The sequence below is a fragment of the Aphidius gifuensis genome, linkage group LG4 (genome assembly GCF_014905175.1).
Source record: "Aphidius gifuensis isolate YNYX2018 linkage group LG4, ASM1490517v1, whole genome shotgun sequence".
Taxonomy (NCBI): domain Eukaryota; kingdom Metazoa; phylum Arthropoda; class Insecta; order Hymenoptera; family Braconidae; genus Aphidius; species Aphidius gifuensis.
The window spans coordinates 14,908,097-14,921,962 of NC_057791.1; the positions used below are offsets into that span (position 1 = coordinate 14,908,097).

Here is a 13,866-nt window from a genome sequence, read left to right on the forward strand (position 1 = left end):
TTGAAAACAATGCAACTAAAAATAACTATATGTAAACACCTATCAATAAATTATTTACACAAATTTTAATTGTTTTACAGATGCAACATTTAGGCCACAATATTTATTGTCGAAATATAATGTACGGTTACGCATGCATGGCTGGGACTGGAACTGCTGCAGCAAGACGATTGCTAAGTGGAGTATTCCGGAAAGAGGTATTTAAAAATTGTACATTGACGGGTCAAGCCCCAAGGAACGGCGGGGTAAGACATCCCGGCATTCCCTATCGCAGTCTTCATGCCCGCGCTGTAGAAACCATCATAGGTAAAAAAACATTTTTTTCATGTTAAATAATTATTAATTTTTTTTTCATTTTCTATGTAGGTATTTCTAATAAGAATTAATTCTTATTTTTTTATTCGTTTCAGAATGGGCTATGAACTTTGCACGTTCACGAAAATTCAGCGCTCAAACTCGAGGGCAGTATATGAAAGCCTTGACTGGCAAAGTTGCTGAATTAAAAAAATCGAGCGATAACGTAAATAACGCACCAGAATAGTTGGTGATTCTACAGCAACATAAGCATCACATACATTAAAACCGAGATAAAATTATCATTGAAATATGTGATAAATAAATTAAATTAATATTGTTATTTTTGTTTAAAAAAATATTCAATTGGAAATTATTTGTTTTCTAAATATTGGGTCGTGCAGATTTAAAACTGTTGCGAGTATAGTACAAAAAAAAACGTTTTTCAAATTTTCGAATATTGATAAATTCGATTCACGTTTTCTTTTTTAAAATAATAAATAATTATAATGACAATGACTCTTAATATTCAAATACTAAACAGTAAAAATAAATTATGATTTATTTCTAGTATATTTTACTCAAATCGATTATTAAATTTTTATTTATATAAATTCAAACATGTATACTTGAATTACAAAATCATTAAATTTCTGTACTGAACTGAACTGTAACAAACAACTATTTAATTTAATTTACCAGTTATTTTTTACTGTGTAAAAATTAAAGTATCAAACATATTTACAATTATATTAATTTCACTTTATTATATATGAAAAAGTAATATTATACATCATATTATTATATCATAAATTAATCAAAGTTAATAGAAATTACACCATGTGGAAAATTCGATAATCATATGAAAATTTATTCTTGGAAAATAACTTTATGATCTTGTTTGAGAAATTATATTTTCTTGCAATTTATAGTATATTCAGAGTATTATGATCTAATTTCAGTTAATTTTAGATAATAAGATCGAAATATTTTTAATATTTGCTGTTTAATGGGTCAATTTTTATCATGAAATAAAATTTTTCATCATTCATTTTTTTCAATAATTATTATTAAATGGAAGTAAATAAAATTTGAAATATTATTTTTTACTATTAAAAAATAGAAAAAAAAGAAAAATCTGTAATTTTGTTTATACTGTAGATTGAAATTTTTTGTTAAATTTTTATTTGTTGTTTTAAATGTACTGAACGTTTTAACTTTTTTTTTTGTTTTAAAACAAGTCTTAGCATATACCTCAATAGAAAAAAAAATAACAAAAAAAAATATATATTTAAATGGTATCATGTTAAGTAACCGATTATAACATAGTATTTTTTTCAACGAATATGATTTTATTTAGCATTTCATAATATTTATTGTGGGCTTTTAATAATTAATATTCATACCTGTTTTATATAATAATTATTATGTATAATACTTACTGTATGACCATCTTGTTTAATAAAAAAAAATATAACATGTATGTTATTGTCTTTATGTTAAAAAACTTTTAAAAAAAAAATTATAATAATATTGACATCAATTTTCATTATTTTTTTTTTCAGGTTAAAATAGATCAGATTAGATCTAAATAGATATGAAGAGATCCGTACAGATCTGCCGAGGTCTGAGAAATTTTGCTATAATCCCGTTAGTATGCGTAGATCCAAAGAGACCTGCCTAGATACTTTTAGATCACGTGGGAGGGCAGGGATCTAGGCTGATCTGGCGAAACAGATCCAAACAGATCCAAACAGACCCCGAAAATTTTTTCCCGGGAAAAGTTAAAAACAAATTTATTATTTATCTTAATAACAAGTTTATGTAAGCAAAATGTTGCCACTGTTGAGTTTAATTTATTATTTTTCAAAAAAATGATACATGATCATGTATAGTATCGATACTATGATATAAGTGAAGTATATTATCGCTAATAGTAGATAAAATGTCATTCACCAGCATTAACAATAATGAATTTTTCAAGACGAGCAAGAGTCATGTGACCCTATAAGCGTGCATTTGAAAAAGCTGCGGTTAAGATTTTATAATAAGATAATATATTGTATACAAGCTGGTTATATTTGAGACGCGTTATCAAAATTATTTTGATCTTCTAGATTATGGTTTTTTATTCATTCAAATGTAATGTTCTTGAAAAAAATCGTGTATCCTTTTATGAAACGGCACTTGACATTAGAAAAAAAAATTTACAATTTTGGTACATTCCAACCAGGCTATAAACATGCTAAAATAACCAAGCAAAATTATTATCCCCGGTCAAAATTTTTCTCCAACTTTTATCTTTTCGCCTAGAATCTAAAAACTTTTTCGCTCTTTTTATGATTTTTATCGCTATTTTTGATAAAAAAAAAAAATAAACAATCGAAAGAAAACATTTATATTACTCCAAAGATTATTATCAGAATATCTTATATTGTTATGTTTGCAAATACAAAAAGTAAACAAGCACTCAGAGCAAAGTGTACTTAAAAATCCTATACTTACGTAAGGTCTTTACAGATATTCAGTTTTTTAATATAACATTAGTAAACAAAAATTTGAAAAATAATTAAATATCAATGATAAATTAAAAATTTACTTTAATTAATTAATATTAATTTAATAAAGTTAACAAAATATTTTTAATAATTAATGATATACTTATATAGTTTTAACTCAATGATAATATAATATTAATTTGATGTTTAATTTATTAATTAAAGTTATACTTTAAATATATAATTTTAATTAGTTAAAAGATTAATTAGTTCATTCGAATCCTAATCGACATATAATACAGATTCTGAGAGACCATTGAATATAGCGTTTGCGGTAAAAAATGATTATCTTTTATTATATTAATTATTGTCTTATATTATTTTTAAGATAACTCAATTGTTGATGGAAAAATTAATAAAAATAATGTGTCAATATGTGCTGTATACACAACAAGACACAAAACATGTATAGAAAGTTGAAAACAAATCTAAATAAAGCAAGTGTTGCCATCCTTTCACTATAGTGAAACTTTACAAAGTTTTCTAAAAAAATCACACTACATTAAGCTTCTTACCCGGTAAAATTTTTAAAACTAAATTAAATTAAGAATAAATGATAGTTTTTAATTTAATGTTTTATTTATTAATTAAATATAAATCACAAGCATACAATGTGGTCAATTATGAATTAATTTTTTTTATTAAGCTTAAACGGTATTGAGAGTTTTCCAAAAAAATTGTTTGCTACATTGATTGTATCGTTTGCACAGCTAATATAAGCTTCTTTGAGTTCTGATAAATCTTTGAAAAGATCTAATTCAACCCGTTGTAGATCATTCAATTTTAAATCTATGAAACGTAGCTTCTGTAGACCTCTAAATATATCGATTGGTAAAAGAGTCAATTTGTTTCCGCTGATATGGAGTTCCTCAAGTTTTAATAAATTATTAAAAGTACCTGATTCAAGTTTTTGTAGTCCATTTAAATTTAAATCTAGATGACGAAGTGTTTGTAGACCTTTAAATATATCTTTTCGTAAAGTTGTCAATTCATTTACACTGATGTCAAGTTTTTCAAGTTTTGATAAACCACAAAAAATATCTGACTCAAGATCCATCAGATGATTGGAATCCAAGAAGAGACATAAAAGATTTTGAAGGGTTCCAAATATATCATTTGGTAAAGAAATCAGTTCGTTTTCACTAATATAAAGTTCCTCAAGTTTTAATAAATCATTGAAAGTATCTGACTCAAGGTTTTGTAGTCTATTTGCATTTAAAACTAAGTGACGTAGATTTTCTAGATCTTTAAATATATATTTTGGTAAAGTTGTCAATTGATTTCCACTAATATCAAGTTCTTCAAGTTTTGTTAAACCATAAAAAATATCTGTTTCAAGATCTAGTAGTTGATTGGAATCCAAGAATAGACATAAAAGATTCGTAAGATTTTTAAATATATCATTTTGTAAAAAGATCAGTTTGTTTTCACTAATATAAAGTTCCTCAAGTTTTAATAAATCATTGAAAATACCTGATTCAAGATATGGTAGTCTATTTGAAATTAAATTTAAATGACGGAGATTTACTAGATCTTTAAATATATCTTTTGGTAAAGTTGTCAATTCATTTATACTGATATCAAGCTCTTCAAGTTTTGATAAACCATGAAAAATATCTGTTTCAAGATCTATGAGTTGATTGGAATTCAATAGTAGACATGAAAGATTTTTAAGACTTTTAAATATATCATTTGGTAAAAAGATCAAATCGTTTTTACTGATATAAAGTTCTTCCAGTTCTGATAAATCATTGAAAATACCTGATTCAAGGTTTTGTAGTTTATTTGAATTTAAATTTAGATGATGGAGATTTTCTAGACCTTCAAAAATATCTTTTGGTAAAGTAATCAATTCGTTTCCGTTCATATAAAGTTCTTCAAGTTCTAATAAATTATTGAAAGTACCTGATTCAAGTTTTTGTAGTCCACTCGAATTTAAATCTAGGATACGAAGCTTTTGTAAGCCTCCGAATATATCGTTTGGTAAAGTGATTAATTCATTTTCGTTCATATAAAGTTCTTCAAGCTCTAACAAATCATTGAAAACACCTGGTTCAAGGTTTCGTAGTCTATTTGAATTTAAATCTAGATGACGAAGTGTTTGTAGACCCCTGAATATATCTTTTGATAAAGTTGTCAAATTATTTCTACTGATATCAAGTATCTGAAGATTTGATAAATTATTGAAACAACCTGACTTAAGATTATTCAGTATATTCGAATTCAATTTCAATTCATGTAGACTTTCCATACAAGTAAATGTATCTTCCAATAAAGTCGTGAGATGATTTTTAGAGATATCAAGTTTGTCAAGATGTGGTATACCATTTAATGGTAAACCATTAAACAAACTACACTCAAGATTAGCCAGTTTGTTATAATCTAATCTCAGTTGATTAAGATTCTCAAAACCACTGAATAAATCTCGTGGGAGAAAAGTTAATGCTCTGTTACTAATATTTATTTCATATTTTTTAGCCTTATTACACATCAACTCACAAATATTTGCATCATAATAAGGTGACTTTCTGTTACAAAAGTACTTATTGTGACTCTTAATGATTGAAGGTGAAACATCATTTGTATCCATAACTAAAACATAATTAAGTATTTAAAAATTTATTATTACACTTAATCAAAATTATATAATTTAAATTTGGAAACTTACTGTTAATTGAAGATCGTCAGAATAATATATTAAAAATTATCCACGTGACGGCGATGGATTTGTTTATAAAATTTCCTTGGTGTTCCTTGGATTGCAACAGGTGATTATATTCTAAATTTCAATTTCAACATAACCTCTATATTATATTATTATTGAACTGATGATCTTTTATTATATTGCGATTATCAGCGATTATCCTCTTGTTTTTTGTTGAAGATAACTTAATTGTCAATGGAAAAATTTATCAAAGTAATATGTCAATATGTGCTGTATATATAGTGTCTAAAAAGTATATAACAAATGTTGTTTATATAAACTAAATTTCCATCTATCAACACGTGAGTTAACATAAAAATAATAAACAGTAACAAAAACGCTAGAGCAGTATTAAGGATAGTGTCCACTGTTCACATCTCTATTTTTCTATAAATCACTAAAAATTTAGTTGTTTCTGGTCATAAATATTTTTAACAAATCAAAAAAAAAAAATAACATTTGCCGCCAATGCCATTTGCCAAACTCGGCTTCCATCTTTTCACTAAAGTTCGACTAGATTAACTTTTTTACCCGCTAAAACTTTAAAACCTAAATTGAAGTAAAGGTGATAAAATAAATGACAACTATTAATTTAATGTTCTATTTATTAACTGAATTTCCACTATAAAAATATACAATGTAGTAAATTATCAAATTGTTTTGGTTGTGTATAAAGTACCTCAACATAATTAATGAACAATAAAGAACACTTTTATCTATCAAGATTAATTAGTTAATTTGAATCTTAATCGAAATATAATACAGATTCTGGGAGACTTTTGAATATATTGTTCGGTAGAGTGATCAAATTGTTTTTACTGATATGGAGTACTGATATGAAATAAACCATTGAAACAACTTGCTTCAAGGTCATTCAGTTTGTTTGAATTTAAATTTAATATATGAAGTTTTTTAAGACCAATAAATATACCTTCAGACAATGTGGTCAGACTGTTGTTGCTGATATTAAGCTCTTCAAGTTGTGATAAACCATTGAAACAACCTGGCTCAAGATTTTTCAAATGATTAAATTGTATCTCTAACTTGATGAGACCAATACAATCATTGAAGATATTTTTTGATAAAGTTGTCAGACTGTTTTGGCTGATATTAATTTCCATAAGTCGTGATAAACCACTGAAACAACCTAGCTCAAGATTACGTAGTTGATTTGAATTCAAATCTAGATACCAAAATTCTCGAGGATAACCAAATATTTCTTTTGTTAAAGTTGTGAGATTGTTATTGCTAATATTAAGACTCATAAGACCTGGTGAATTATCAAAAATACCCGGCTCAATGTAAGTTAGTTGGTTCGACTTTAAATTGACATCACATATACTTTGGAGACCATCGAATATATCTTTTGATGAAGTTGTTAGTTTGTTGTTGCTGATATCAAGTATATAAAGGTCTAATAAACCAGAGAAAACACCTGGCTCTATAGATCCTTCAGTTGGTTCGATTCTATATGTAAACTATGAAGATATTCAAGAACATTAAATATACCGTTTGGTAGTGTTGTCAACTTGTTATGACTGAGATCGAGTTCTTGAAGTTGTAGTAAACCATTAAAGAAACTAGACTCAATATTGTTCAGTTGGTTATGATCTAATCTCAGTTTAAACTTATAATCATGAAGATTCTCGAGACCATTGAATAAATCTCGTGGGAGAATAGTTAATTCTTTATTACTCATATATTTATTTCATATTTTTTATCATTATTACACATCAACTCACAAATATTTGCATCATAATAAGGTGTCTCTTTGTTATAAAAGTACTTATTATAATGACTCTTTATATTTGAAGTTGAAAGAGTATTTGTATCCATAACTAAAACATAATTAAGTATTTAAAAATTTATTATTACACTCAATCAAAATTATACATAATTTAAATTTGGAAACTTACTGTTAAGGTTGTTTGTAAAAGACATCGTCGAACCAATTTTTGTAGTTTGAGGGGCCCGTATGTCGTAACGCTATATCTCATGCCCGGGTACCCAAAATTTTGTTGCGCTTCTGTCTCGAGAACCGGCTTTTAATAATTTTAATATGTCAATATGTGCTGTAGACACAAAACATAAAATATGTGTAGAAAGTTAAAAACAAATCTATATTTATAATAAATGTTTAAATGTCAAAATTGGTCAAAATAATAAACATGATAATAAATTTAAGCACAGTGTTGCCACCGTTCCCACTTGCCAAACTCGGCGGTCATTTCTCCACTAAGAATCACCTGGTTAACCCGCTAAAACTTTAAAAACTAATTATAAATAAAGTTTAATTGAAACCTCATTAAATTAAAAGTTCAATGAAAAAAAAAACGAGTATGATTTTTATTTAATCACAGGCTGTACGAATGAATTTGTGATAAAAGTTGTACGAATTACGAAATAATATTTTGAGTGATATATATTGCCATGTGAATGGTTTTTGCTTATAATCTCAATAAAGTTAATATAACTCCTATTAAACTGAGTACCAATCAACGTATCTAATTAATATATTTTTAAAAATAAAATTTAAATTTAAATTAGAAAATATATTGTACTGAGATTCTAGCCATACAGCAGTTTATATGCTGTGTTTATAATTTATGATTTTTTCAAAAATAAAATGAATGAGCAATAATGATACATGATATACTATGATATATGTGGATTAGTATATCATCGCTTAAAGGTACATAAAATGTCATTCACCAGCATTATCAATAATTAATTTTTGAAAACGAGCAAGAGTCATGTGACGCTATATAAACATGCATTTAAAAAGCTGGTTTATTATAATAAGACAAGCTGTTTATGATTGATACTCATTATCAAAAATCTTTTGATCTTCTGGATTATGGTTTTTTATTCATTTAAATGTAATAGTCTTGAAAAAATAGGTGTATCCTTTTATATGAAACAGCACTTGACATTATAGAAAAAAAATTTAAATTCTGGTAGATTCCAACCAGAATTAAAACATGCTAAAAAAACCATTAAAATCAAGGAAAATTTTCCCCGGTGAAAATTTTTCTTCAACTTTTATTTTTTCGCCTAGAAAATCTGAAAATTTTTTCACTCTTTTTAAGATTTTTGTACTATTTTAGATAAACACAATCGAAAGAAAACATTTACACTAAAGATTACTATATATCAGAATATCTTATATTATGTTTGCAAATACAAAAAGTAAACAAGCACTCAGAGCAAAGTGTACTTAATCCTATACATACGTATATCTAAATAAAATTGTATATATTAATATTTATTCATAAATTTATTTATTTATTTAATTAGCTTTTATGAATTCAACTGGATAAACTGGTAAGGTCTTTACAGATATTCAGTTTTTTAATATAACATTAGTGAACAAAAATTTGAGAAATAATATTAAATATCAATGATAAATTAATAATTTAGTTTAATTAATTAATATTAATTTAATAAAGTTAACAAAATATTTTTAATAATTAATGATATACTTATATAGTTTTAACTCAATGATAATATTATATTAATTTTATGTTTGATAAATTTTCAGATTGTTGTATATAAAGTCTCTCAATATGACTGATGAACAATAAAAAATACCTTTATCTCAAGATTAATTAGTTCATTCAGATCTTAATAGAGATACAATACAGATTCTGGGAGAGACCATTAAATATATCTTTTGGTATATAGTGATTATTTTGTTTTTGTTGATATGAAGTTACTCAAATTTTAACATATTATTAAAAAAACATGGTTGATTTGAATTTATCAGACAGATCTTCGTGTATTATATTATCAATTTCGTCTCTACTGAAAACAAGTTCCTCAAGTTCTGGTAAATATAATCGAAAACACATGAGTCAAAATCTTAGTTAATATTCGATCTTAAATTTAGGTAATATAAATCGTTTGGTAAAGTTATCAAAGCATTGAAATCATCCATATACTGATATTTTTTATACCCAGGTATCGTTACACCGGAAAAAATACCAGTCTCAAGAACTCTTAGTTCATCGTAATCCAAGAGTAGACACGAAAGATTTTGAAGATTTTTGAATATATAATATGGTAAGAACATCAGTTTGGTGTTTCTGATACTAAGTTTCTCAAGTACTGATAAATCATCGAAAATACCTGAATCAAGGCGTTGTAGTTTATTCGAATTTAAACTTAGGTGACGGAGCTTTTGTAGACCTTTAAATATATCTTCTGGTAAAGTAGAATATTCGTTTGCACTGATATCGAGTTCTTCAAGTTCTAATAAATCATTGAAAATACCTGATTCAAGGTTTCGTAGATTACCTCCTTTTAAATCTAGGTGACGAAGCTTTTTTAGACCTTTAAATATATCATTTGGTAAAGTCATGAATTCATTACCACCCGAAATACAAAGTTTCTCAAGTTCTAATAAATCATTAAAAATACCTGATTCAAGGTTTTTTAAATTATTCGAATTTATGTATAGATGATGGAGCTTTCGTAGACCTCTAAATATATCATTTGGTAAACAATCCAGTTCGTTTTCACTGATATTAAGTTCCTCAAGTTCTAATAAATCATTGAAAATACCTGAGTCAAGGTTTTGTAGTCTATTTGATTTCAAATTAAGATGACGAAGCGTTGGTAGACAACTAAATATATCTTTTGGTAAAGTTGTTAAATTATTTTTACTGATATCAAGTATCTGAAGTTTTGGTAAATTATTGAAACAACCTGAATAAAGATTGTACAGTTCATTTGAATTTAATATTAGTTCATGTAGACTTTCCATACCATTGAATGTATATTTCAATAAAGTTGTGGGATTATAGTTCTTAGAGATATTAAGTTTTTGGAGTCTTGGTATATCATTCAAATCAGTTGACTGAAGATTATATTTATTCGATTGTAAATTTAGGTATTTAAGGCCTTTAAGACCATTGAATACATTTTTTGGTAATGATGTTAAATTGTTATTGCTTATATCAAGCACATCAAGGTCTAAACCATTGAAACAACCTGCACCAAGAGAACGTAGTTTGTTTGATTTTAAATTTAATATACGAAGTTTTTTAAGACCATCAAATATACCTCTAAACAATATGTACAGACTGTTGTTGCTGATATTAAGCTCTTCAAGTTGTGATAAACCATTAAAGCTACCTGGGTCAAGACATGTCAAATTATTAAATTGTATCTCTAACTTGACGAGACTATTGCAATCACTGAAGATATTTGTAAATATAGATCTGACTTTGTTATAGCTGATATTAAGATTCATTAGACCCAATAAATCATCAAAATCACCTGGCTGAAGGTAAACTAGTTCATTTGACTTTAAACTTAGATCACGTAGACTTGGAAGACCTTTGAATCCACCTTCTGATAAAGTTGTCAGTTTATAATTCTTGCTAATATCAAGTGTGTGAAGGTGTAATAAACCAGAGAAAATGTCTGACTGCAGATTAATCAAATTGTCCAAATGTATATGTAAGCTATGAAGATATTTAAGACCACTGAATAAATCCATTGGAAGATCAGCTAATGCTCTATCACTGATAATTATTTCATAATTTTTAGCATCATTACATAGCAACTCACAAATTGTTGGATCATAATAAGGTGACCCTTGATTACAAAAGTATTTGTTATCGCCTTTTTTACTCGTGAGTAAACTCTGCAGCTGAGTTAAAATCCTTTTATCCATGACTGAAACATAAAAAAGTATTTGAAAATTTCATAACACGTAATTAAAATTATATGATTTAAATTTAGAAACTTACTTTTAATTGACTGGTCAAAAAAATATCAAAAGTTTTTCTCAAAAACTGAGCTGGCTATATCCAGGTGACGACGCGATGGATTCGTTTATAAAAGTGATGGCCAAGTTGATGGTTTGGAACTATCAAAATTATTTCTTTGGATTGCAAATTAGCAACAAGTGATGAAATTATATTCTATATTTCACTTTTAACATAACCTTTATATAAATAATTATCTTTCATTATATTGATTATAATTGTCTTATTGTTTTATTTTTAAGATAGCTCAATTGTGAGTGGAAAAATATATATAAAAATAATGTCAATATGTGCTGCAGAATTTAGAAAGTATATATAACAAATGGTGTGTGTAAACAGACCATCTATCAACAGTTATAACGTGTGTTAGACATAAAATAAAAAACAACAAAAGCAACGCAAAAAAAAATAACAAACGCTAGAGCAGTATTAAGGGTGGTGCCCACTGTTCATTTGGAACACTGTTCACTGTACAGTGTACACAGATATGAATATATGATTATAAAAAATCTAGTTGTTTCTGGTCATGAATACCTATATTTTTAACAAATTAAAAAAAGAGTACCATTGCGGTTGATTGCGGTTGCCAGTAGTCGCCAATCTTTTTCAGTATAAAGTTCCACTAGATTAACCCTTTTACCCGCTATAATTTTGAAAACTAAATTTAATTTAAGGTGATAAAATAAATAAATGACAATTATTAATTTGATGTTTAATTCATTAATTGAATTTTCACTATAAATATATAAAATGTGTAAAAAACCCTCAATTGCGTAGAAAATCCGGAGAAAGTCAGGAGAAAATCTGGAGAGATCCGGAGAAATCCGTAGAAATCCGGAGATAATCCGGAGAAAATCCGGAGAGATTATTTCTACCAGGGTCATACAGACTCTGGAAGACCATTAAATATATCGTTTAATAAAGTGATGATTTCGATGTGAAGTTCCTCAAGTCCTGATAGATCATTAAAGTTAGGTAACAGAGGTTTTTTAGATCTTTGAATATATCGTTTGGTAAAGTAATCAATTTGTTTCAGCTGAGATAAAGATCTTCAAGTTTTGATAAATCATTAAAAATTTCCAACTCATAATGGTCTTGTAGTCTATTTGAAATCATATTTAGGTGATTTCAATGATTGAATATTGAATACATTTGAAGTTATATTTTGATGAATGAATAATAGTTTCAAATAAATAATACGACAAATGATCATTCATATTTTTAAACTGAGTAAATTGGTATTTTCTAAGTAAATGCCACGAGCTTATATTCGCTTATCAAATTTCATTAATATTAATATCATAAAAATCAAATAATGATATTTCTAAAGAAGAACTTAAAATAATTTCTATAAATTTATTTGCATCATGACAAAGATTAATTATACATGTGAAACTTGGTAAATAAAACTTCTAGGCTAGCAAATAAATTTTTGTAGAATAAAAGATTATTTTAAATAATTTTTATTATCATGTAAAACAAGGAAAAAAAAATATAAAATTTATATATATCATTGTCGAAATGAGATTCGTTATCTCTATAAAAAAATAAAAAATTCCAGTACATACTATTAATACATCATTTGTTACAAAAAAAAAAAAAATAAAAACAACCATCTTGTTAATTGATTTATTCATAAATTTGTTTTTTAATTGAATAAATAATATTTAAATATTTTTATAATTTTTTAATATATTTTTTAAATAATAATTATATTATAAAAAAACAAATTTAATTCAAATGATTGTGTTGTATCTAAAATTTTGTTTATAAAAAAGATAGATAAAAAAACAGGTGAAGAAATATTCATTTGCTTTGTTTGAAAAAGCGATAAGAAAAAAATAAATAAATTATTTCCGTGATACAACCAGTTACCTATATAAATATAAGGTTCACTTGTGTGAATATGGGTATCAACGAAATTGTATCTTTCCTGAAGCCAATTTGAACTCACGGTATAATTATTTTTAATTGGTGCTTTGAAAATATATATTTATATTCACGATGAATAATATTAATATTATCGGTATATTATTAATAATACAAACATCATGTGTTTTTTCAAAGACAACTTATTGTTACACAAGTGTTACGGGATCCAACAAAAATTGTGAATCAGGTGATGAGATAGTATTTCACGAAAAAGATTCAATTATTAAAACGTATTCAGATAAACTTGTAATAACAAACAAAAAAGCCAACGTCTTACAGAATAATGCATTCGAAAATATATTATCATCATCATTTGCAACAATTAAAACTTTACAACTTAATTTTGCTGCTGATGTTGAATTGCATATTGAACGATTTGTTTTTTCAAATTTTAAAAGCTTGGAAAATTTGGAAATTAATTCAGCCTCAGTTTTACTAGAGCCAGATACTTTTCACGGTCTACCTGATTTAAAATATTTAAAAATACAATTAGCCAATACAACGAGACTATATTTCAATGATATTTTAAATAAACATTTAAATTTACATAAACTGGAATTTCTAAACCATGGAGATTTTGATATTTGCAATTTAATAAATGAAA

The 13,866-nt window shown here is 26.1% G+C and overlaps 1 protein-coding gene across 1 annotated transcript; it reads right to left on the reverse strand.

Moving 5' to 3' along the window:
- Window positions 1-3,480: 3,480 nt before the first annotated feature.
- On the reverse strand, window positions 3,481-11,236 carry LOC122853932 (slit homolog 2 protein-like). The gene is made up of 4 exons (XM_044154340.1): window positions 9,685-11,236; window positions 7,564-7,628; window positions 6,488-7,034; window positions 3,481-5,444 (listed from the first exon to the last, which is right to left on the reverse strand). Exons 1-4 carry the CDS (start codon window positions 11,234-11,236, stop codon window positions 3,481-3,483), a joined length of 4,128 nt encoding a protein of 1,375 aa, XP_044010275.1.
- Window positions 11,237-13,866: the final 2,630 nt, after the last annotated feature.

What these genes read in the sequence shown, in the direction of transcription:
- LOC122853932 (XM_044154340.1), bottom strand. Translation starts at nt 11,236, where the DNA reads ATGGATAAAAGGATTTTAACTCAGCTGCAGAGTTTACTCACGAGTAAA. An exon ending in ACTACAACGCCTTGATTCAG is followed by an intron (nt 7,629 to 9,684) that starts GTATTTTCGATG and finishes TTGTGTCTACAG; the next exon opens with CACATATTGACATATTAAAA. An exon ending in GAAGCGCAACAAAATTTTGG is followed by an intron (nt 7,035 to 7,563) that starts GTACCCGGGCAT and finishes ATATCTTCATAG; the next exon opens with TTTACATATAGAATCGAACC.